At 44.7% G+C, this 23,266-nt stretch overlaps 1 protein-coding gene across 1 annotated transcript in view; it reads left to right on the top strand.

The window, feature by feature from the left end:
* RAD9B (RAD9 checkpoint clamp component B) overlaps positions 1–23,266 on the top strand; it is a gene marked incomplete at its 5' end in the record, with an annotated part of 711,521 nt that overhangs the window by 248,351 nt on the left and 439,904 nt on the right. Inside the window, one exon of the mRNA XM_085632854.1 lies at positions 18,504–18,618. Within this exon, the coding sequence (XP_085488980.1) occupies positions 18,504–18,618 (115 nt within the window). The remainder of the gene's footprint in view (positions 1–18,503; positions 18,619–23,266) is intronic.

A 23,266-nucleotide genomic window follows, 5' to 3' on the forward strand; every position in this document is an offset into this window, starting at 1 on the left:
TTTTTGAGCCCTCACAGAAACTGGCACCACGTTTTAAATTGCTTCCTTTTCGTATGGGCTGCTGTAAATTCTTATTTTTCTGACATTCTATAATTTTGTGTGAGCTACTCAGTTTCAGCCTGTGAGCTACTAGTAGCTTGCGATCGATCTGTCGGTGCTAGACAAAATCAGACCTGTCTATAGCATTGCCACCGGAACACATCTTAAATTTCCATGCACTTCTGAAGAAAGAATCAGCTATGCTGGATCTCTCTATGGGAATAAAGGAAAAGCTGTATTTTGTCAATGATTTCCTATCATAGCCCAGAAAACCTTTCTAAAATATTTCTGTTATTTCTTAGATCGTATTTGAACTATTTCTGTGATTGGATACACACAAGATCGAATAGTTTGGGTGGCAGGAACAGCCAATTCAAATGTCAACATTATATTAAGAAGATTGTACTTGTAGAATGAATGAAAGGTGTTGTCTTGCAGTTCTTCTGATGAAAAACATGAGTGTGATTATCGGATACATGAAGAAATGATGTACAGGGTATACTTTTATGAAAGTAGATCAAGTGCAGGAACAATATGTCAAGCTGAGTGGATGGTAGGAAGGAAAATGCAGAGGAAGTAGATAAGGAGGAAATCATAGGTACAGTAGTGAAACTGCAGGAGCAGAGTTTTCATCATTGGAGACACAGTTGAGGACCAATTAAGAATGGTAAATCACTCCTTTTATAGGGATGTGGTCTTTCAGGCAAGCAGGGTTCTTGTGCGTGCATATTAACCAGGAAGACAGCATTCTCCCATTTTCATTGCCATTATCCCACAGGAATCTTTGGCATTTCCATCTTCAAACACCTCACCATCATGCAGTCTTGAATTCGACTCTTCAGACATTATGCTAAGACTCAGGTGGTCCATTATTAACAGACCGGAACCTGGACATTACTTCCCCCTCTAAAGGAAGAAGACCGACTGGCATGAGAGATCGGCCTGGTAGGTAAGGATACCGACAGAGGAAGGACATGGGACATGAGTAAGTGAAGCATACCCCCTGTCTATTTTACTAGACCATAGCATTTTCAGTCTGTGAGATATTGTAATTGCTATACTAATGTCATGAATCACAAACAGCTTGTACTTCGGAGTCTTCCTGTCCTTGCTAAAGAAGCGGAGAAGGTTTGGTAGGTAGATTCTGATTTCCTCCTTGGATGGGTTTCAGGAACAATTCATGGAATACAGAGTGTTCTCTCCAGTCAATGCAAATTTCATGACTACGGTGTATCCCCTGTTTTCATAAAAAAGAGGAGACAGCTATACTGAAAACTTTATATTTGGAAATCAGAAGCTGTTGAAAGCTGTTGGGAGAGAACAAGGAAGACTGCCCATTGGAAGGAAGCAATAACTGTATTTCATCTGTGCCAATGTGCTAACCAGAGCCTGCAAGCCTTTAGAAGAAGATCGTGCACTCATCATGCAGTAAGGCAGTATATCACAGCTACTCAGTTTTTTCTACATTGTGGGCATCTGGAAGGGTGCTCCACGATACGCAATGAGCATAGGTTAGAAAAACCGCAGGACTATGGAATTCTGCTTCAGATTAAAGCTATCAAACTTGGGCATCATCTTCATATGCTTCAACATCATGCGTTAGAAGAGAGAGGCATGGTCAAGCATGCTCATCCATGGCCCATTGCCAGTCGGCACCACCTACAAAACCAGCTGCGTCATTTACAAAACCATCACGACCTGCACTCTTTTTTATCTTGCAGTCAAACTCACCACCTGTGGTGGTTCTCAGCAAACCCACAGCCAAGACACCATCAGACTGCAAATTAAGGACCTGATTTGGAGTTTGGTGGAACTTTTACTCCATCTCTATCATGACGGATATCCCATCTGCCTTATTACACATGCCATAGGTTGTAATGCACTTGTAACAAGGTGAATGGGATATCCGTCCCATTTGTGAAGGAGTAACCCATCCTCCAAGCTCTTGAAGAGGCAGCAATTTAAAGAACACTACTTTGCTCGTAGGGGGATCTCAACTGATTGTTATAAGCATTTGAAGAGTTCTGCCCACCCGGAGTCCCGGAGCACTTTTTCATATAATAGCTTCTTAAGTGTAAACGTTCGCCTTTCTTCAGGAAGGCCTGTAGAAACTCTTAAGAAAGAACATAGGGTGCAGCCTATACCCACAGGCTACAGTTTTTTTAATGTTTCAGGTTGTACTTACAAAAGGGTCAAAAAACTTATACATATGTATAATTTTGAAGCAAATATTATATTAACAGCTTAAATCCCTTTCACAAACCCTTTTTGTAAAGGTCGAAGATGACGGATAGCAGGATTGTGTAGCCCCATCGACTGCTATTATGTGAGGTTTAAAGAGCGTCTGTGCCCTAAAGGACCCAGAGACACCAGTATCCCAACATGTCTAGCAGGTGTCAGTTGCCTCAGTTCTTTTTTCAGGCTCCTGGTGACAGGATCTTGGAGCACTCAGCTCGGCCTTTTAGGCTTTTTCTCTTCAAAATTCACCAGTGGAATTTCATTACAACAACTTCTCTCAAAGTTTTTCATTTCTCCCTTGTATTTTCTGCTTTTTTCTGACAGAAAATGGTGGTATTTTATCAAATAAAATGGCTTCTTTATTTGATAAGTGTCCTGCCTGTGGGAGAAAGAAGGCCACATCAGACCCTCATGACATCTGCATTCTCTGCCTTCCAGTAAGCCATGTTCCTGAAAAGTGTCAGCACTGCAAGTAGTTTTCAAGGTGCACCCTGAGGGAAAGGTGGAACATTTGCCTCTCTGGCACTGTGGAAAGACACAGGCAGCAAGCACAGTCAGAAGTTGGGACTTCAGAGCAAGGACAGGGTCAGTTTTTCTACCAGGGTTCTGCCATCTACCTCTGAAGGACGCAGAACGTCCAAAAAAGGGTTCCAGACCAAAAATTACATAGTTTCCGGTTGAGAGGATCGATGTAGAAACAAGGTATGGCACCAACTTGTTCTCCGTCCAGGGCTGGTTCGACGTCGAGGAAGAAGTGAAGATCGATGTTGAGACAGGGTAGGTCGATCCCAATGACTCCATTGATGTGCAGAGTCAGATCGACATCAAGAAGTGTGTCAACGTCAAGGCATGCAGACCTATCAACGTCGAGGAGCAGGTCGACGTCAATGCGTCATAGAAGATCAACGACGAGGAGCATATCGAAATGGAAGCGTCGAAAAAGGTAGATGTCAAGAAGCATATCGACGCTGAGGCGCCATCAGAGGTCAACATCGAGAAGCAACTCAATGATGAGTACACAAGAGGAAAAAAGGAGGAAAAGGAGACTCATCTATTCATCTCCATTCCCCCGAATATTTGAGGGTATACTCCCCCTCTTTATCAATAGCATTGCCGGATTGGCCTCCACCACCAACTCCTCCTCCACCTCTGCCTCCACCGCCTCCTCCACCAGTGCCTCCACCACCTCCTCTACCACTACCTTTAGTGCCACTTCCATTGCTGCCAATTTCTCCGTCTGTGGAAAGTCCTCGCCCAAGACCTATATCGCGCTTCAGAACATGCCATCGTTTGCCCCATCATAGAAGCCACAGATCCCCGCATTCGTCTTCACGCGCTCTTGTCACCAAAGTCATATATCAAGATCACGCTCAAGATCTAGGCATTGGCACCAATATACTTCCTCACCTTCTACAGGAAGATATTTGCCAAATCTGTCAGCCACCATGAAAGTGGCTTTGCAGCTGCCGTGCTAGGCAGATATGATAGAGCACTCTGGGACTCTATCCAGAAGTTTGCAGATGATCTTCCCAGGGACGGAAGGAAAGACTACCACAATGAGGCCTCATGGTTTCCAATCAAGTCATCTGTGCCACAGCTGATTCTTTCTTGATGGCGTCACATGAATATTGTCATGGCATAGCCCTACGAAGAAATTCTTGGCTCCGTCTTTAACTGGAGTCCCAGCAGAGGATCCTCAATCTTCCAAGTTTCGGGTTCTACCCTCTTCAGCAGCCACAATGACGATGAAATGTCTCGCATGAAATCAGAGATTGGGATTCTTAAGGCTGTTGGCGTGGAATGGCCAAAAGAACCTTCAAGCCCTTCTTCAACACCCCTCACTAGTATTAAGGTCGCTACCAACCACAGCAACAATGACTTATCAACAGCAGCAGCACAGTTAGCCTAGAGGAAGAATGGCCTGCCATGAATCTTTCGTCCCTGTCTTCCGTTACCCTCTCCGGTAGGCGAAAGCGTTTCTCAATTTCTGGCAGAGTGGCAAAAAAATTACAAAAAAAATCTGGGTATTGAATATTGTTTGAAATGGGTATTGTCTCAAATTCACAACTCCTCCACCGACCATACCACCAGAACCATCCAATCACCATCTGCAGATGCTTTGCTCAGAAGTCAACATCCTGCTGCAGAAGCATGCAGTGGAGATCGTTCCTCACAAACAATGGGCAATGGCCATTAACTCCAGATATTTTCTGGTACAAAAGAAAGACAAGAAAGAATTCAGACCCATTGTCAAATTAGCCAACAAATGGATTCGGGGAGAAAGGTTTTGGATGCTGGCATTGCATCAGATCAATCCCCAATAACACCAGGGAGATCGGCTTCATCGACCTCCAAGACTCTTACTTTCACGTACCATTTGCCAAGAAACATAGCAAATTCTTGAGGTTTGTCATGGGACAGGATCATTATCAGTATCAAGTGCTTCCATTTGTCCTCGAGTTAGCACCTGGACCTTTCTCAAAATGCATGGCAGCAGCAGCTGCCCACCTCAAGAAACATTGAATCTTCTTCTACCCCTACGTAGATAATTGGTTAATCAAGGCATCCACTCCGCAGGAAGCCAGCTGCATTACAACTGGATATGCGATGTCCTGCAACAGTTGGGTCCTCCACTCCGGTTCAGTCTCTACAATATCTAGGGGCCTCCATCAAAATTGTGCAGGGAAGAGTGTGTCCTTCGGAGGAGAGACTCTTATTGATTAGTCGGAAATGTCATACTCTCATGAAAACCCCTCATTCCATGGGGAAGTCAGAGTTATCTCTCCTCGGATCCATTGCCTCATGTATCTTCCTTACTCCGAATGCATCACTCCACATGCGTCCTCTTCAGGAGTGTCTCGAGGACCAGTGGGAACAATTGACCGGCAAGTGGGAGGACAACATCATTCTCCCCCATCATGCATAGCAGTCTCTAAGATGGTGGTGCTCTCGGACCAACCTGCTTCAAGGGTTGCATTTCCACCAACAGGTTCCCTCTCAGACCATATTGACAGATGCATCAATACCTAGGTGGGGAACCCACATAGATCATCTCCAAATTCAGGGCACATGGTTTCTTAGGGAAATGACCTATCGTATCAATCTCCGGGCAGTCCACCTAACGCTAAAAGCTTTTCGCATGTCATTCAAGACCTAGTCCATGCTTTTTCAGACAGACAATACAACCACCATGTTCTACCTCAACAAGCAGCGGGGAACGAGGTCCAGACCCCTATTCCAAGAAGCCCAGGCAATCTGGAAATGGCTTATAGCCATGAACCTGCGCTTCACGGCGACTCTCCTCCCAGGTGTACAAAATGTTCAGGCAGACGCCCTAAACAGAACGCTGCAATAAAACCACAAATGGGTCCATCACAATGACGTTGTGCAAGACATCTTCAGGCTGTGGGACGCTCCGCACATCGCACTGCAGAAAAAAAAATGCCAAGGCTTCACCTTCAGACATTTCCAACCAGGGACTCTGGGGAATGCCCTATGGATCAACTGGTCTGGACAATTTCTTTACGCTTTTCTGCCGATCCCACTGATCCCAATGGTCCTCATCAAACTCTCTTACTTGAGTGCCAGAATTATCTTAATAGCCGAGGAGTGGCCGCGTCAGTGGTGGTTCAGGGACCTTCTTCACCGGTCAGAGCGTCCACATCTCAAGCTGCCATCCAGATCTCCTAACGAAGTTTGAAGACCAGATATTTCATACCAATCTTTCCTCCTTGAATTTGGCAGCATGGCTCCTAAGCTAGTGCAGTGTGGACACTTGAATTTGCCACAGGACTGCAAGGACATCCTCAGGAATGCTAAACGGCCATCAACCTGTTCAGCATATGCCTTCAGATTTTGTATCTGGTGCTCGTCTAAGAACGTAGACCTTACGACTTGCCAGGAAGATGTCATTCTTCTCTACCTTCTCCATTTGTCAAAATCAGGCTTACAATTGTCTTCCATAAAGGTTCACTTGGCAGCCTTACTGCCTACAGAAAATGTCCTACACAAACCTCTTCTTTCAAAATCCCCGTGATTAAGGATTCTTTAGAAGCGATGAAGAAGGTTTTCCCTCCCATTAGACATCCTTCCCCCTCCCTGGGAGCTTAACATAGTCCTTTCTTGTCTTAAGCAGGATTCTTTCGAGCCCATTCATAATTCATCCCTGCAGCATCATTCATGGAAAACCACTTCCTCGTAGCAATCACATCAGCTCATAGGGTTAGTGAATTCCAGGTGTTATGTTCTCACTAACCTTACACAGTCTTCTACTCTAACAAGGTAGTTATGAGGACTCGCCTAAAATTCCTCACCAAGGTTATTTTGGATTTTCATGTCAATCAGACTATTTCATTATCAACCTTCTTTCAGCTTCCTTCAACCCCAGCTGAGAGAACTATTAATTCCCTGGATGTGAGGCGTGTATTAAAATTCTATCTAGATGAGACACGTAACATACGTAAATGATACCACTTGTTTGTAAATTATGGCTCTGTCCATACTGGCTTAGCCACTTCCAAACAATCCATCTCTCGATGGATAGTGTCTTGCATTCTGTTATGCTATCAAAAAGCCAACAAGACTTTGTCAGCTAGATCTAGGGCTCATTCCACTAGGGGCAAAGCAGCTACTGCTGCTCTGATAAGAAATGTCCCTATAGTGGAGATCTGTTAAGCAGCTACATGGAGATCTGTTCACACATTCACCAAGCACTATTGTTTGGATTCGGATGCTCAAGCAGATGCTCAAGTAGGACAGGCCTCTCTCAGAAATGTATTTGCTTAGATCAATCATATCGTCACTCCTCTGTTTTTTTCCACCACCCTTGGTGGGATGGGCTTGCTATTCCATTCAAATGCTTATGATTATCAATGGAGATCCCTAACAGAGAAGGTATGGTTTCTTACCTGTAATCCCAGTTCTCTCTTAGGGGAATCTCCATTGAAATCATAAGCAACCCTTCCGCCTCCCTGGTGGACCTAACAGAGTAAATCACCGCAGAAAGGCTATTTACAAGGATCTATAGATGTCCTACCTCATTATTAGTAATCAAGCAGTATTCTCTCTCTGAATGGAGGAATTTTCAAAGTTATTGCATGTCCTCGACGAGGTGAGAATTCAGTGGTGCACCTGCCTTCTGCCTGCTTCCTCTGATTTCAGCAGTTGACGTTCACATATTGGAAGCAGTCTTTCATGGTCATCTTCCACTGTGTGACTGGATGTTTGCTGCTTTAACTAGAGGTTTTCAACCATTCTTCTTTATTATTGTAATGCACATGCTACCATGACATTGAGTTCCATGTTGGAATGGTGGCATGTGGAATGGTCAGGATTTGGCAGTTGGTTGTTGTTGCCTGCTCTGGCCGGTCCGTTACCTTCTTGCTGCATAAAGAAAACGGATTTTACGTACCTACGTAGTCTTCTGCCCTCCTTTCATTGGCAACGATTGGATATGGACCCGAGGAAGCGGCAGAGCAAGACATGTCTTCGTGTGTCTGCAGTCGCAGAACTGGATTTCCTGGACCAGGAGTTCTTCGTGAAGTCTGCAAGCCGCAGTTTAGGCGGATTCCGTTGCGGCCTCACCACAACACTTCGCTGCTGTTGTGCATCTGTGTCGTCCACTGAGGTCTTCGCATCATGTTATTTGAGGTGTTTCATTTGCGGCGTTTTGGCGAACCAATGACGTAATCGACATCCCAGCTTGTGATTCTTCTGCAATGTATCAACCTCCCCCAGCGTGCGTCCGCACGTCTCTGCAGCTGGTTGCTTGGAAACGTTTGTTGTTTCACCAGCGCTTCAGGCAGATGGCAAGCCTCAGCTGTACGGCAAATTCCCCTACGTTTAGTACCATTTCTTTTTCTCTCACCAACTGTGACACAACACTGTTCCTGGGCAGCATGGTGTTTCCCTGCGAACCAGGTATTCTTTATTTGCTCTTGGCATATCGGTGATGCGCACACCCTATATCAGTGCCAGTTCCTCACAAAGCTTGTACCGGTGACACGCACACCCATTTCTACACATTTCCTGCATGTCAACTTCATTCTCAGTGACCTGCACACTGTGTGACTTTGTGCCGGCCTGCGTTTGTTTGTATACCATGTGTCAGTGTTCTTTGCATTTCATGATTCAACAGCTCTCATGCAGTTCCTTTGTTTTTAGTGACTTACGCATTTTGTAATTTGGTGGTCTTTTACTGCCATTTTCCCCAATAACTTTAATCTGTGGTTTAGTGTTTGCAATTTTGTGTGTTCATATTTATCAAATATCTCCAACATGCAACAGTCAGTTTTACCGCCTTCTCCATTCTTCTGTGGAGTGGGAATTATGGCTAGAAGGGTTTGAGGCTTATCTAGAAGCAATTGTAGCAGAAGTTTTTACTCAAAAGAAAAAGTTAGCTTTACTGCGTCATTCTTTAGGCACTCAAGGGAGGAAGGTTTTAAAGCACTGACCTCCAGCTGTAGTTATTGGTGAAGGTGATGCTGTGGATGAATATGCTTCCGCTATAAAAATGATGGATGCAAGGTTAAAAAAGAAGCACAACATCATTATGGAGAGGCACAAGTTCTACATGAGAAAGCAGTTACCTGGTGAAGACCAGTAGAAGCTTTTATGAGCGATCTTAGAGTTTTGGAAGCGACTTGTGATTATAGAGCATTTGAGAGTGAATTGTTAAGAGATCAATTGGTTGAGAAAAGCAATAGCAAAAAGGTTCAAAAGAAGCTCTTGACAACTTAGAACTTAACTTTGGACAAAGCTTTAGAAATTGCCAACATGTGGAGACCACAACCATGTTTATGGACCAGATTGCTCTAGAATCTAAAGTTCATACAGCCACTGTGGAGAATGTTGTCAACAAGAGGGAAAAGAAAAATGATAGGCAAATAACCCTTGAGTGTTACAGATGTGGCAGCAAAAGCCATTTGGGTAATGCTTCTTTCTGTCATGCGGTAGATAAATATTGTATGAAATGCAAAAAAGAGTCCTTTTTCCAAGGTGTGTAAGTCTAAGCCTGTATATGTCAAAACATTAACCAAAAAAGTTCTGTCAGTTTACAGCGTATCTGAAGTGGATACTGATCCTGACAGTGAAGAGGGAAATGAGGTTATGATGATATCAGATGTTGGTGAATCACAAGAAACTTCTGAATGCACAAAAATGGTTGACAGTTCACAAATTTTAAAGTTTGATTGTTCTAGTATCAAGCGTTTTTTTGTCAAATTCGTATAAATGGTGAGAGTATTTCCATGATGGCTGATTCCGGTTCCTTCTTCACCCTTATGGGTCCTGAAGAATGGAACAAGTTAGCCAACATTCCCTTGAAGAAGTCCTTAGTTAGGCCTGTAGCTTATGGGGTTAAACCAGTTCAAATATTGGGAGAATTTGATTGTGTCTTAACTTTTAAGCATCATTCAACGTTTGCCACGGTGTATGTGGTAAAAGATGGTTCGTCCTTGCTGGGATGGTTAGAACAAAAAAATTGAATATCATTTTAGATCCCAACAGTCCTTAGCAGGTTCTACTAAAAGAGGGTTTTAAATCTGTCTGGACTGTGGGAGTACAAGACTGGAAAACGTCTTTTCCAGAAGATTTTGGCAAGAATCTTGGCAAAATCAAAGGTTTTTCACATCGTATAATTCTAAAACAAGAAGTTCAACCAGTGGTTCACAACCCAAACCCAGAAGTGTTCCATTTGCGATGAGAAAGGAGTTATCCTTAGAATTGGAATCTCTGTGGCAGCAAGGTATCATGGAACCAATTGAGAGTTCTGTGTGGTTGTCCCCTGTAGCTTTGGCCAGGAAGGCTAACGGTGCCCTTAGAATGTGCATTGACTTGAGAGACTTAAATGAAAGAAGATGGGTCGACAGACATCCTCTACAAAACATCACTAAGATGTTGGGTTCATTAAAGGGAGCCAAAATGTTTACCACATTAGACATGTCTTCTGCTTTTCACCAGATAACACTAAAAAGAGAAAGCCGCCCCCTAACATCCTTTGTGACCCCATCTGGAGCCTACAGATTTAAGAGAATGCCCTTTGGTCTGGCATCGGCTTCGGCTGTGACATTTTGCTGTACGGAAAGAATGTGGAAGATCACGATAAGACTTTAGCTACTGTTTCATCCATTTTGACTGAAAGAGGTGTCACTCTAAAAGCAGAGAAATACAAATTTACATGCATGAAGTGGACTACCCAGGCTATAAATGGTCTGCTCGGGGAGTGGAACCTAAGGAGGATTTAGTTATGGCCATAAATGGGTTACCCTTGTGCCAAATAAGGACAAGCTCCAGTAATTTTTTGGAATGTTAGAATTTTATTCTCGATTTATTCCCAACTGCAGTGATAAAACACATAATATGAGAATTCTAATGGAAAAAAACAACAGTTTGTGTGGTCCTCAGTAGAAGGGAGTGAATTCCAGCAGATTAAATTGGAATTAAGTTGTGCCATTCCCCTACAAGCATTTGACATTAATGAAATTTCTATTATCGTCACAGATGACAGTCAACATGGGTTGGGTGCTGTACTTCTTCAGAAAAAAGAAGGGAAAGAAGAAGCAGTGGCTTTTGCATCTTGCACCCTGAGAGGTGCGGAGGACACTTACTCCGTTATAGAGCGTGTAGCCCTGGCATGTTGGTGGGGTGTGGTACATTTTAGGCAGTATTTGTGGGGCTCTGAGTTTATCATTCGTGTGCATCACAAACCTTTAGTGGATGTCTTAACCACAAAGGGAGCCAGTAATGCCACCCCTCGCATTGCCAAATGGCATTACAGATTAATGGGGTTCCAATTTCAGTTAGAATATATTCCTGGTGCCAAGAATATTTTTGCGGACTGTTTGTCCATGTTGCCTCTTCCCAACGCTTTAGTAGAAGAACAGGTGGATGATAGTTTTTGTGTTGTGGCCTCATTAGTGGAGTCTGGTTTTGGGTGCATATCGGAAGAAGAGTGGAAAACTGCTGTTCTGGGAGACGAAACCATCCAGACTGTAGCTAGTATGTTGAATAAGGGTTGGGTTCCCAAAGATGGGGAAGTCAGTTCATTCAAACAAGTTTTTCCAGAGCTAAGCATGCAAATGGGCGTGTTGAGGAGAGTGGATTTGTTGGTGGTCTGTTAGATATTGTAATTGCTATGCCATGAGATTGCCGTGCAGGTATCTCTGCAAGGCAAGGCAAGATTTTAGCATTGGCCCATGAGGGTCATGTGGGCATGAGAGCCATGAAAAGGAAAATCAGAGGTATTTTGGTGGCCAGGCATGGATAGAGGAGTTGAACATTTTGTCAAAGACTGTGTAGCGTGCATGGTAAGTGACAAATCTCAAGTCACATTTCCCAGTCCCATTGAGGCTGTACCGGTTCCTGACAAAGCGTGGTTTAAGTTAGGCCTGGACATCATTGGACCTATGTATGTATTGGATGAGGTTAACAGGTTTGTTTTGGTTGCAGTGGACTATGGTTCGCGTTGGCCTGAAGTGAAATTTGTTAAGTCCGCTACCACTGAGGAAGTATTGGATTTTCTCCAGTCTCTATTTCTGAGGGAAGGTGCACCAGTCGAACTTGTCACTGACAATGGTGTGCAATTTGTGGCCAAAGAGTTTCCTAGATTTTATGAGTCATTGGGGCATCAAGTGCATCACCACCTCATTATATCATCCTCGCAGCAATGGTTTGGTGGTGCGATGTAATAGGGTCAAAAAAGATAACATTCAGTTGTCAGTAGCAAATGGTTTGGATAGGAAGAAGGAAATGGTGAATTTGTTGTGGGCTTTGCGGGCCACCTCCAGTGCCATTACCAAGGAATCTCCTTTGGCTTTATTGAAGGGCAAAATGTTTGCCACCAAGTTAGTAAGACCCTGGATGCGTAATTTGAATGTAACTAAGGTTAAACCTGAGGCGGTGACAGAAAATTGCAACACGTCTCAAAGCAAGTATGTGACCAAGGAACCTGTCAAAGGGAGAACACAGGTTCTATTTAAAGCTGGGGATTGGGTCAAGGAGAAGATGTCGGGTTTGGTTGCTGAAGGGCATTCTAAATTTTCCAGTCCTATGCAGATCATTGCTCTTGGGGCAAGATCCGTCAAGCTCAGTGATGGGAGATGTTGGAACAAGGAGAGGTTGTCCAAGCAGAGGGCTGACACTGTGCAGGGGGTGCGCACTTTCACTCAGATAAAATCCAGCTTCACGCAAGATTGACCCGATTCTAAGAGGTCTGATAGAGAAAGGGATTATTGGGTCATTAACATTGTTTATTTTGTATCGTTCAATTTTCCTGGTGCGTTCCCCACCCTTTTTGTTATTTGCTTCCCTACTGCGATGTTTTGCTTCTTCGTTATTGTAAGGGAAGAGATGTGTTGGGTTCTTCTTTATTATTGTAATGCACATACCACCATGATGTTGAGTTCCATGTTGGAATGGTAGCATTTGGAATGGTCAGGGTTTGGCAGTTGGTTGTTGTTGCCTGCTCTGGCTGGTCCGTTGACTTCTCGCTGATTAAAGAAAACGGATTTTGCTTACCTACGGAGTCTTCTGTCCTCCTTTCAATGTTTGTTGCTTTAACTAGGGGTTTTCAACCTCAGCGGTAGTCGCAAAATATTGATACATTTTCTTCTGAGTTAAAATGTAGAGGTCAGATGAGGGCGTGCCAGCAGCCTAAGAAGATGGCCACACACTAGCGTGGCTCTGGCTTCCTCTGTCGCTTTCCTCTAAATATCCAGCGTTAATTCGTTTTGACTGGATGCACACTTGAGTGCGGAGATATCTGGTGCGATATAGCATCGCTCCTGGCGATCGTCGGCGGCTGTTGGAGCAGCCGGAGGCCCGTGGAGCTTGAGGCTTGCAACAGCAGAGAAGCTGCGGCGTAACGTAGGTGTGAGCCCCGCCTGGTGACGCAGAACCCATTCGCACCACTGCGGTGCACACAGAGACATTGTGGTGGGTGGTGGCCTCCGCTTGACACCGCATCGGCGAAGTGGTCCGGGCCCCAGGACCAGCAGCGGAGTGGCAAAGTGCTCAGGGTGGCGTTCTCGGCTGGCAGAAGGCCGGCTACAGATCCCTACTGTAAGAGGCCTGAGCCCAGCCGGATCGAGACCTAAAAAAGACCGGTGAGGAGCGCGCTTGGTCCCCGGGGCAGGTGGCGATGATCTACACCCATAATTGAAGGCAGGGAGCAGAGGCAAGCAAGAATACGCTGGACATGCTGCGGTAAACTGGGACGGCCTGCTGCACATGCGGCCAGGGAGACTGCTAAATAACGTAAAATCAATTTCGCGCCATAGCGTGCCCACCAGCTGCACCTCAATCGGGCAAGTGTGCCACCTGATCGAAAGCAGCTCAGAAGAAGGAACCAGCCAAAGGGGTAAACCTGACTGGGAGATAGGCGAAAGTGCGCAGAGACCCGGGGCAGGCGACTGCGATCCACGCCACAGTTTGGAGGCACTGCTGGACCAGAGAACTGGGAAACGGGTGTGAGCTGGATGCATAGTGGTAAGTGGCAAGTAAGACTAGCTCGACTCGCTCGCAGCCGAGGTCTCGCGCCGGAGTCCAGATGCGGTGTGGCTCTAAACTACCACCCGGCCACAGAGGAACTGTTCAGTCCCACTGTAACACAGCCAGCAGTACAGGCGCGCACTGCAAGGGCATGGAGGCTCGCAAGGGGAAACCGACAAGCCCCTGGCAGGTGGCGGTGAGTACCCTGAAAACACGAGCGCCAAGTTAGTGCTCGTGCCATGTTGGATGCAATAATGTCGAGCAATAGAGGCAGGTGAGGCTATCATCAGCCCAAGCTGGATAATTCCCATGGCAGAAGGTGCAAGAGGGGGCGACAGTACAGCTCGACCCAGAACAGGAGACATTGCAGAAGCAGGCCGAACTGGAATCCCCACGCTGCAAGACATAATGGCCCTAGAGGGGCGCCTAGACTCAGTCTCCACGGACATCTCCCTACTACGGGCGGACCTGAGAAAAATGGACTCCCGGGTCAAAGAGGTGGAGGATGTAACCTATGGTCTGGTCAAGGACACAACAACACTGAGTAAACAAGTCTCGGATCTGCAAGCCACAAGTGAAATCTTAGCAGCGCAACTGGATGATTACGAATACGATGTAGGAGAAACAACGTCAGAATTTTGGGGGTGCCAGTGAGAGCCGAGAGGGCAGCCACGAGTCTCTTTGTGGAAAACCTAGTCACGAAACATCTGCAACTTGGAAACCCTCTCCAACTATTTTTCCTTAGAGCGGGCACATCGTATACCGAGACGCAAGCCCATGCCGGGAGCACCCCCACAGCCCATCCTGGCGCGAGTGTTCAACTACAGAGACCAGGACAATATCCTCCAAACTGCTCATAGCGCACCGCCTCTTTGTACGAAAATAGTACAATACATTTTTTTCCAGAATTCACCTTAACCGTGCAGAGACAAAGGCGCAATTAGTTGGAAGTCAAAAAAGCCCTCAGAGAGAAGGAGTTGAATTACGCAATGCTGTTTCCAGCCAAGCTGAGGGTTGAGGCTGAAGGCAAAAGCTGGTTTTTCAATGAGCGAGCCGGGAGATGTCTGGGAATGGCTGGAGAGGTGGCGGAGAGAAGGCGATCGGGATAACCTAGTCCGACGAGAGCAGTGAGGGGGGAGGACGCAGAAGCGACAGGATCCTAATCATGAAGAGAGGAACCTCACCAACAAGAGTAACTCATAAGAAACTATACAGGATCTACGTTTGTGGATTGTCTCTCCTGGGGCATATGAGACATAGAGATCTCCCAAGAATAATGAGGCACGGCCCAACGGAATACCTGAGCTGCCCCATAGAAATTAGTGGAACTGTAATAGTGGGAGGCTGTTCTGCACCTCGTTAAGGGCTGGGGCAGCTGCTGGAGTATGGCAGAAGAAGAGACGGCCGAGTGTAACAATAAGTGCGTTTATGTATCCATTGTAGTAAACTGTCCAGTTAAAATTGGGGAGCGGGAGGAGGGGGGTGCTGGCACACGGCTCCTCCAACATAGGGACGGGTGGGCGACGGGCACTCTGCAAAGTTGTGGAGGCGGGCTTTTTGAAACCGTCATGCAGGGAGGCAGGGAGTGGGGAGGGTTTGTTTTCAGGTGGTTGAGGTTGTTGTAATGTATGTTGTATTGTTCACCCGCACCATCAATATAGTTCACTAATGACACTCCATGCCTCTTACCCCAGGCTAAAGAATCGCATATGCAGCATAGATCACATGTCAGCCGAGCCCACGTTATGGGCAGGTCCACCGGTCGTTTCTCAGGTAGTGACCACACAGATGGCTGTTGAAAACATGCAAGTGGCAGGCACGCCAACGGTGGAGGGGAGGGCAGAAACATCCTTTCGAATACTCTCTTGGAAAGTTAATGGCCTAGGGGACAAACTTAAAAGAGGGATAGTGCTTCAGTACATTAAAAGGGATGCTTCAGATGTGGTGTTGCTCCAGGAGACCCACCTGATTGGGAATACCTGTGGGGCACTCAACTGATGGCTACAAATTCATTGTTCATACAGGGTTCATCTCAGGATCCAGAGGGACTGGGATATTGGTGCATAAACAATTCCCCTTTACAGTGGCAGGTATACTTACGGACGCACAGAGCAGATTTGCAGGGGTGACCGGATACTGGGAGGGAAGAAGGGTCAATATCTTGTCAGCCTATGTACCCCCTGCACTACACAATGTAACACTACCAGACCCGAGTAAAATTATTCTAGATTTTCCTGAAGGGACACTAGTGATAGGAGGAGACCTAAACATGACCCTCAATGGTCAGCTGTATAGATTACCGCCAAGAATTAGTACAGGTAGCCGGAGCACTATGACTGAGTTCTTGACCGCCCTAGGCCTGGTAGACGTGTGGCGTGTATCCCACCCCGAAGCAAAACAATTCACATTCCACTCGGGGGCACATAACCTGTCTTGAATTGATCACATCCTTACGGTGGCAGAAGACAAACCATACTTCACTGAAGTTAAACATTTGGCCAGGGGGATCTCAATCACGCACCACTGTGGGCGAAATATAGTCTGGGCAGGAAATCCACGCTGAGATCCATATCGCTCAATCCTTGGTACCTCACAATTCCGTATATCAAAGCCAGCATCGTAAAATCCACTGAATGTTATTTTAAAGAAAACGTAGTGTCGGTTCAGTCTCCTCACACTATCTGGGAAGCCTTTAAGGCAGTCTTGAAGGGGCAGGCACTCTCCCTTATGGTTGGACATTGGAAAGAGAAGAAGGCTAAGCTAGACACATTGTAGCAAGACTTACTGGCCCTGGAACAATTCTCCACCTCCTTAGCAGACAAAGACACTAAGCGCATACTAGAGGTAAAGTGTCAAGAATACAGAAACCTAGTGACGAAAACAGCAAGAGGTAGACTTTGGGCAATGCAGCATAGAGTTTATGAGCTCGGGGATAGAGCGGGCAAGTTACTCGCCTGGCTGGACAAGAGAGAAAAGGCCGATAGATGGATAATGACCCTTCAGGGAGCAGAGGGGGAATGGCTGCATGACCCACAGGAAATCGTGGAGGCCTTTGCAGCCCACTACATGCATCTCTACTCCCCGGAAGTGCCAGGCACGATAGGGGAGTCCAGAGAACTAATAAAAGAACGTGGATAGGCAGCCACTCGAAGAAGATCTCACGCAGAGGAAATAGCTGCGGCTATAAATAGTATACAATCCAACAATGCAATGGGGCTGAATGGTGTTTCAATCGAGCTCCTCAAGTAGACTGCCACCAAGGTAGCACCTCATGTCCTCCATATGTATGAAGAAAGTAGACAGGTGGGTGTACTACCCAGAGATCAGAGACAGTTGTGGTCATACATAAGAAGGGCAAGCCAGCGGAGGAGTGCTCCTCCTACAGGCCGATCTCCCTCCTCAATGTGGAGGTCAACATTTTGGCCAAGGTCCTGGCTCAGCGATTGAGCCCCGTGGTGGCCAAGCTTGTACATCCGGACCAGTCTGTATTCATGCCGGGACAAAATACTGCTCTCAATCTGAGGCGATTGAATGTGGTCCTGGGCCAAAGGGACTCCATACAAGAAGACACTGCAATACTGTAATTGGACGCTCATATGGCCTTCGGTACTGTCGAATGGCCGTACATGTTTGCAGTCCTAGAGCCCATGGGGCTGGGTGAAAAATTCAATGCATGGCTTCAACTGTTGTATACTGTACTGTTGATCCAAGTCGTAGTGAACGGGTGAACATCCAACACTTTTACTTTAAATCGGGGAACAAGGCAGGGTTTTCCACTATCTCTGCTCCCTTTTGCTTTGATACTGAAGCCAATTGGCGAGCTGGATAGGGGGAGACCCAATAATCCGTGGACTAAGATGGACAGCGGGGCGCGAAGATAGATTCTCGCTCTGCGCGGATGACATGCGGCTGTACGCTGCGATCGTCCATCGACAGGGTACTTCAGATTTGCTCCACTTTTGAATGATATTCAGGCGCATTTTGCGATGTAGCGCGCGCAATGAAATTCGATTTATTTAAATGTGTACTACCTCTGTTCAGCCATATTCCGGTGTTTACATTTCCCCACCCTGCCCCTCCCCTGCCCCGCCTCACTGCCACACCGAACTTCCTCCACGAGCCGCTACTGGTGTGGAGGTCCTGGATGAAGACATGTGAGGTGGTCTTAATGTCTGATTTCACAAAATGTCGTAAAATGCTATAATCGATTGTTATGGTCACACGGGCTGGTCAACTACTGTTCCGGTATTGTTTTCTTTGTATGATCAATACAAATATTTTTTTTAAATTAAAAAGGAAGGGGGTACTCTTTTACCACCTTTGCTTGTGATTCGTAAGAATCAGTATGTGGACCGTGTCAGCACAAAGCCATTTGCTATATGCAAAGTAATTGCTGTACATTGAGATTTGGGATTTTCCACTCACAAAGTCTTGGCTTTTAGCGCAGTGCATGCATTTCAGAATCAAAAAACGTTGTACATCTTGCTCATGTAAGCTGACTCTTACGTTTGGAGTAAATTTCCAACTTTTTTGAGAATTCATAGAGAATTCCAGGTGTGTTCTGTGAGAGCTGCAAAGTTAACAGAGCATTTCTGTGAAGTTCACGTCAGTCCCGCGTTGGATGTGTAAATGTAGCAAGTGTACATTGACCCATGCGAAAAGGTGATGTCTAAATAATCACAATATGGAGAAAAAAATGAAAATGTTCTAGCATTTTGACAGTGAACCTTTTCTTGCAGTCAGTTATGCCTGTGTTTAGATGTCTCAACACACTTGAAAGGAATGTGGAAAAGTGCAACATTTCCATAAATTTTAACGACTGTCATGTGGTTTTTCAACTCTTCTGCAAACATGGTAAGCAAGCAAGCAAATGCCAATTGATTGTTAGCAAATTGCAATTCAGTAATTCGCCCTGATGTATTTGTCTCGTTTCAGGCTGTTAGTGATACTCCTTTTCAAAACTGCTGTTTCAAGTGCCATGCTAAAAAAATAGTAGTTCTTGTTCTTCATGCTATAGTTTGTTAGTACCCACAGTGGGTATAGTATTAAATATATCCGTTCATGCCAATGACAATTTACCAAATAAATAGTGCATAAAGTAAAGTTCTTTGTAAATAATAAATGACTCATGGTTGTTGTATGTCTTAAGTTGTGACAGTGGGTAGGTAGTGGTCTTCGGAATTAATGTATTGTCATTAGCTATTTTCTTCATGTGGACAGAGTTATGCGGTCCCACGGACCACTTCAGAGTGCTAGTGAAGCAATGTGAACGGAAACATAATTGATGATAGCTAGACAATAAAGGTACAGCATCCGTGCTCGGAATTGGGGCACTGCCGACATAACTATGTAAAGGCTAAGGTGAGAGAAGGAAAGTTGGCAAAAGGTGATTGTGAATCTATTGGTACATTTGTGGATTCAGCAAGGACACTGTCTTTACCCCTTTATGAACTGTAAGGTATGTCATTCCCTACCGAATACCCCTACCCTTTCAGGATTTCCTACCAAGATGACTGACTGCATTTCAGCTTCCTTGACAATATCTGAATGGTTTGCTGCATTTCTAGAATTGGATCTTTCATACATTCACATGCTTGGATCATTTCCCACAAACATGCTGATATTTCCTTGTACCATCACAGTTAGCAGTACTATTGACATTTATGAATGAGATACAGCAGTATTCTTTCGTAGAACATTAGCCTCAATGTAAACTATCCACAATCAAGTTTTTTTTTTTTTTGAAAATTCTTTTTATTGGCATTTTAAGGTTTAAACGTACATACAGCGTGTGTCGCAGAGAGAGTTGTGGTACACTATCCACAATCAAGTTGATGAAGTTAATCTGCCCTGAACTCAAATCCCTCCAATCACTATAAAACATTCTATTCCAGAGCTCATATCGTTCAATATTTTCCAGAGTTCTCAATCCTTTATGGGTGGTTTCCATTTTGTTCTATTGTTTCTTCTATCCCCACAACAAGCTGCAGTCATATATTCCATGTGTTGTTACTTGGTCTTGGAACCCTTATCTGTAACTTAGCATAATAGAGAAGTGGTTCCCAAACGTTTTAGCACAACAAACCACTTTTCTGAACAACAAACTTTCATGAACCACCTGTAGTATCCGGCTAGATACTTTCTAGTGTTTCACCCACACTGAACATCCACCCACCACAGGCGTCACCAGTCAGATGACCCTGTCAATAAAAGGGGACGGAGTGCACGTGCTCCAGGCCAGTTACTGTACCATGCCCCAGTGTCTGTGTCCTTTATTTCATGTCATGCGGGCTTACGGCCCGACACCACACCACCTACCTTTAATGGACATGAGGTGGAGCGATTTTTTAACAAGACTAAAGGATCGTGTGGTAGGGCATTGTCATTCACAGACAGCACATTTTCCATTGAAATGACCCCTAAATTTGCACAGACATACAGTTTTACTGATAACACTATATAACACAAAAATGATAACGTGTGGAAATCGGGTTCCTGTGAATATGTATTATTTGAGCTTCACTAAGTAAATGTCTTAATTTATTTTGATCCTATTAAAATCTTAGATTCCAGGCACTTCAAAATGTATTTTAAAAAAGTGATTCATTGTTGCTTTTCTAAAAGTTGGTGCATATAGTTCATTTACAGGTGTTTACATTTTGTTGTGTATTGTAAAAAAAACATATGATAAGTCTCATAAATCACTTTAAAAACTCCTCTCACTTTTCAGTCTGAGAAAAAAAAGTAAACAGCAATCCTCATGTTAAAAGAATAAAGCAGCCTGACATTTTTTTCTCTGTTTTTGGGTCACTGGTAAGTGTGACAAGTTAAAAACAGAATTTAAAGGCATTTTTATTTATTGCTCTGACTTTGTGACCCACCAAAAATCAGCTCATGATCCACCAATGGGTCGTTACACACAATTTGGGAAACACTGTGTAGTGTTCTGACTTGCTGATGTCATAAGCATATGTCATACATTCCTTTTACCCTGTGCTTGTACTTCATTAGTGTTCCTTATCAGAATGTTCTTGTGTAGAATGTTACTTCTTGAATGTAACTTCAGTTGGATCTGCTTGTTGGAGGATGAGGTCTCTGGTTTACCATCTACATTAAAGGACCCTCAAGCAACCCTACAGTTTCCTGTTTTTACTTTGGCGTGCTTCACACTTCATTTTGGCGACGACTGGAAATCATCACAAGAGATCTCAACTCAACATTTCCTCTACAATCTATTTTGAAAAACTCATCCACATCTGGTCCCTGATACTCTCCTGGGTAGTTTATTCACTTAAAAAAAAAGAAGAAGAAATTCTTACCCTCCTATGCTTCAAAGACACAGCGCTTCATTTCCAACACTATCGGCGCTGTTCTGGGCTCGCTTTGTCACGACGGACGAGATGCATTGGACGTGTCCTCGAACTTCACCTCTGTAATCGTCTCAAGCCTCGTTCTGCTCAGCGATGCAAATTTGATCGCGGAGGCTTGCAGGTGTTCCGGGTACAGCTCGTCGGCGCAAAATCAACAACATGGGCCTGCCGTCACTTCCAGCACGGTTGCCTGGCAACTCGCTTCCCCTAAGGCCTACCAGTACTCCTCACACTGTTGCCTGGTAACGCATCACACGCGTCACCCCATTAATGCCGACGTCGCTAGCATCAACGCGTCTCCCAGCAACTTCCAGCATCTTGCGCGGTGAGCGTCTTACTCACTCTGCGAGGGAAAGAGGTACTGTTAGTGTATCTTTGATCACAACCTCACTGTCTACTGCCTCGACCGGAAAGGAAGGTACCATTTACTAATAGTTTTATTTGACGTCCTCGCTGATCCGCACAGCTACATTTTCTTTAAAACTGTTTTGCTGCGGATCGTGTACATTGTAAGAGAACGTACTGTTTGTTTAAGGGTTGCCTGATTTCATCGCTGATCTGCACGGATATCTTCCTTTGTAACTGACTTGCTGCAGATCGCGTAATTTAAAAGGGAAGGTACTATCTATTTAAAGGTTGCCCTGATTTTATCGCTGATCTGCACAGCTACCTTTCCTTTAAAACTTACTTGCTGCAGATCATGTACTTTAGAACTGTGTTAGAGTGATCTCCAGACTACGCTCATCTGCATAACTTTTTTCTTTTTTTTTTTATTCAAATACGTTTTTTTTAGCCTCCCGGCTTGTTGCCTTGTTATTTATTGTTATTTTTTTTCAGTGGGTAAATGTTGTCTTTAGGGAGTTAGTGCTAACTTTCATATTTAGCGTACATTCAGTCTCGTTTTGGATTATTCACGCCCCTCTTCACCACTCCCTCGTTACCACCATGCAAAACGTCACCTCTCCTCCCTTCTTTCTTTCCACTCCAGGTGAACCTCCCATACCTTGGCTCAAATGGAAGAAAGTGTTTGCTAACTATGCTAGGGTCTGTGGTACGTCCCTGAGTGCGGAAAGAAAGTCTGCTCTGTTTCTCCATTGTTTAGGTTCAGAGGGTCAGGAGGTGTTTGAGCACCTCCCAGACTTACCTAATAGTGAAGGCAGCTCTCTCAATGAGTACGAAATTTTTATTAAGAAGATGGATTTACATTATCTACCTAAGATGAGCATGATTTTGGAACAGTATCATTTTGGGAAAAGAGTTCAAAGACATGATGAGTCAGTGGAACAGTATGTCACCTCTTTACGTAAACTCGCTTCCACTTGTTCGTTTGGTGGGAGCTTAGATGAAAGGCTCAGAGATCAGCTCATGTTGGGTTCCTCTAGAGACAAAGCAAAAGACGCGCTTTGGCAAAAAGATAATCCATCCCTTGAAGATGTTATCACTACTCTGAAACTACATGAGCATTCTAAAGCATGCTCTGAAGCCATACGTAAAGTTACAGATAACAACAAAGGTACTGAATCTGATGTCAAAGAGATAAAGGCAGAATCGTCTGCGAGCTCCGATAAACCTTCCAAATCTCCTCAACAGAACACCTCAAGTTCCTTAAAATCCACACTACCGAACTTGAATACTAAGTCTTTCTCTGTGAGATGTTTTTGTTGTGGTAATGCGGGATATGTCGCCAATGTCAAAGACTGTCCTGGGTGGAAGACTGTATGCTCGATTTGTAAAAAGAAAGGTCACTTCTCTAAGTGTTGCAGATCTAATAGAGGTATGAAGAATGTAAGGGAGGTAGATCTTTACGAACAAGATGATGACAATCTGGTTGTGTCTCAAATTTGCTGTCACGTTATAGATGGTCCTATGGAAAAAGTTCTGATTGATAACAGCAGTGTTGATATGCTATTTGACTCTGGAGCGAAAATTACTCTGGTGCCGAAATTTTTTTATGAGAAACATCTCTCCACGAGAGTGAAGCTTTTCAAGCCAGATATTGTTCCAAGAGGCTATGGTGGTCAAATCATAAATCTGTTGGGGTACTTTATGGGAACGATAGACTTCAAAGGAAGAATTTCTGCAGGCAAGATATATGTCTCGATGAAAGGAGACTCACTGATCAGTTGGTCTCA

The sequence above is a fragment of the Triturus cristatus genome, chromosome 11, assembly GCF_964204655.1.
Source record: "Triturus cristatus chromosome 11, aTriCri1.1, whole genome shotgun sequence".
Classification (NCBI taxonomy): domain Eukaryota; kingdom Metazoa; phylum Chordata; class Amphibia; order Caudata; family Salamandridae; genus Triturus; species Triturus cristatus.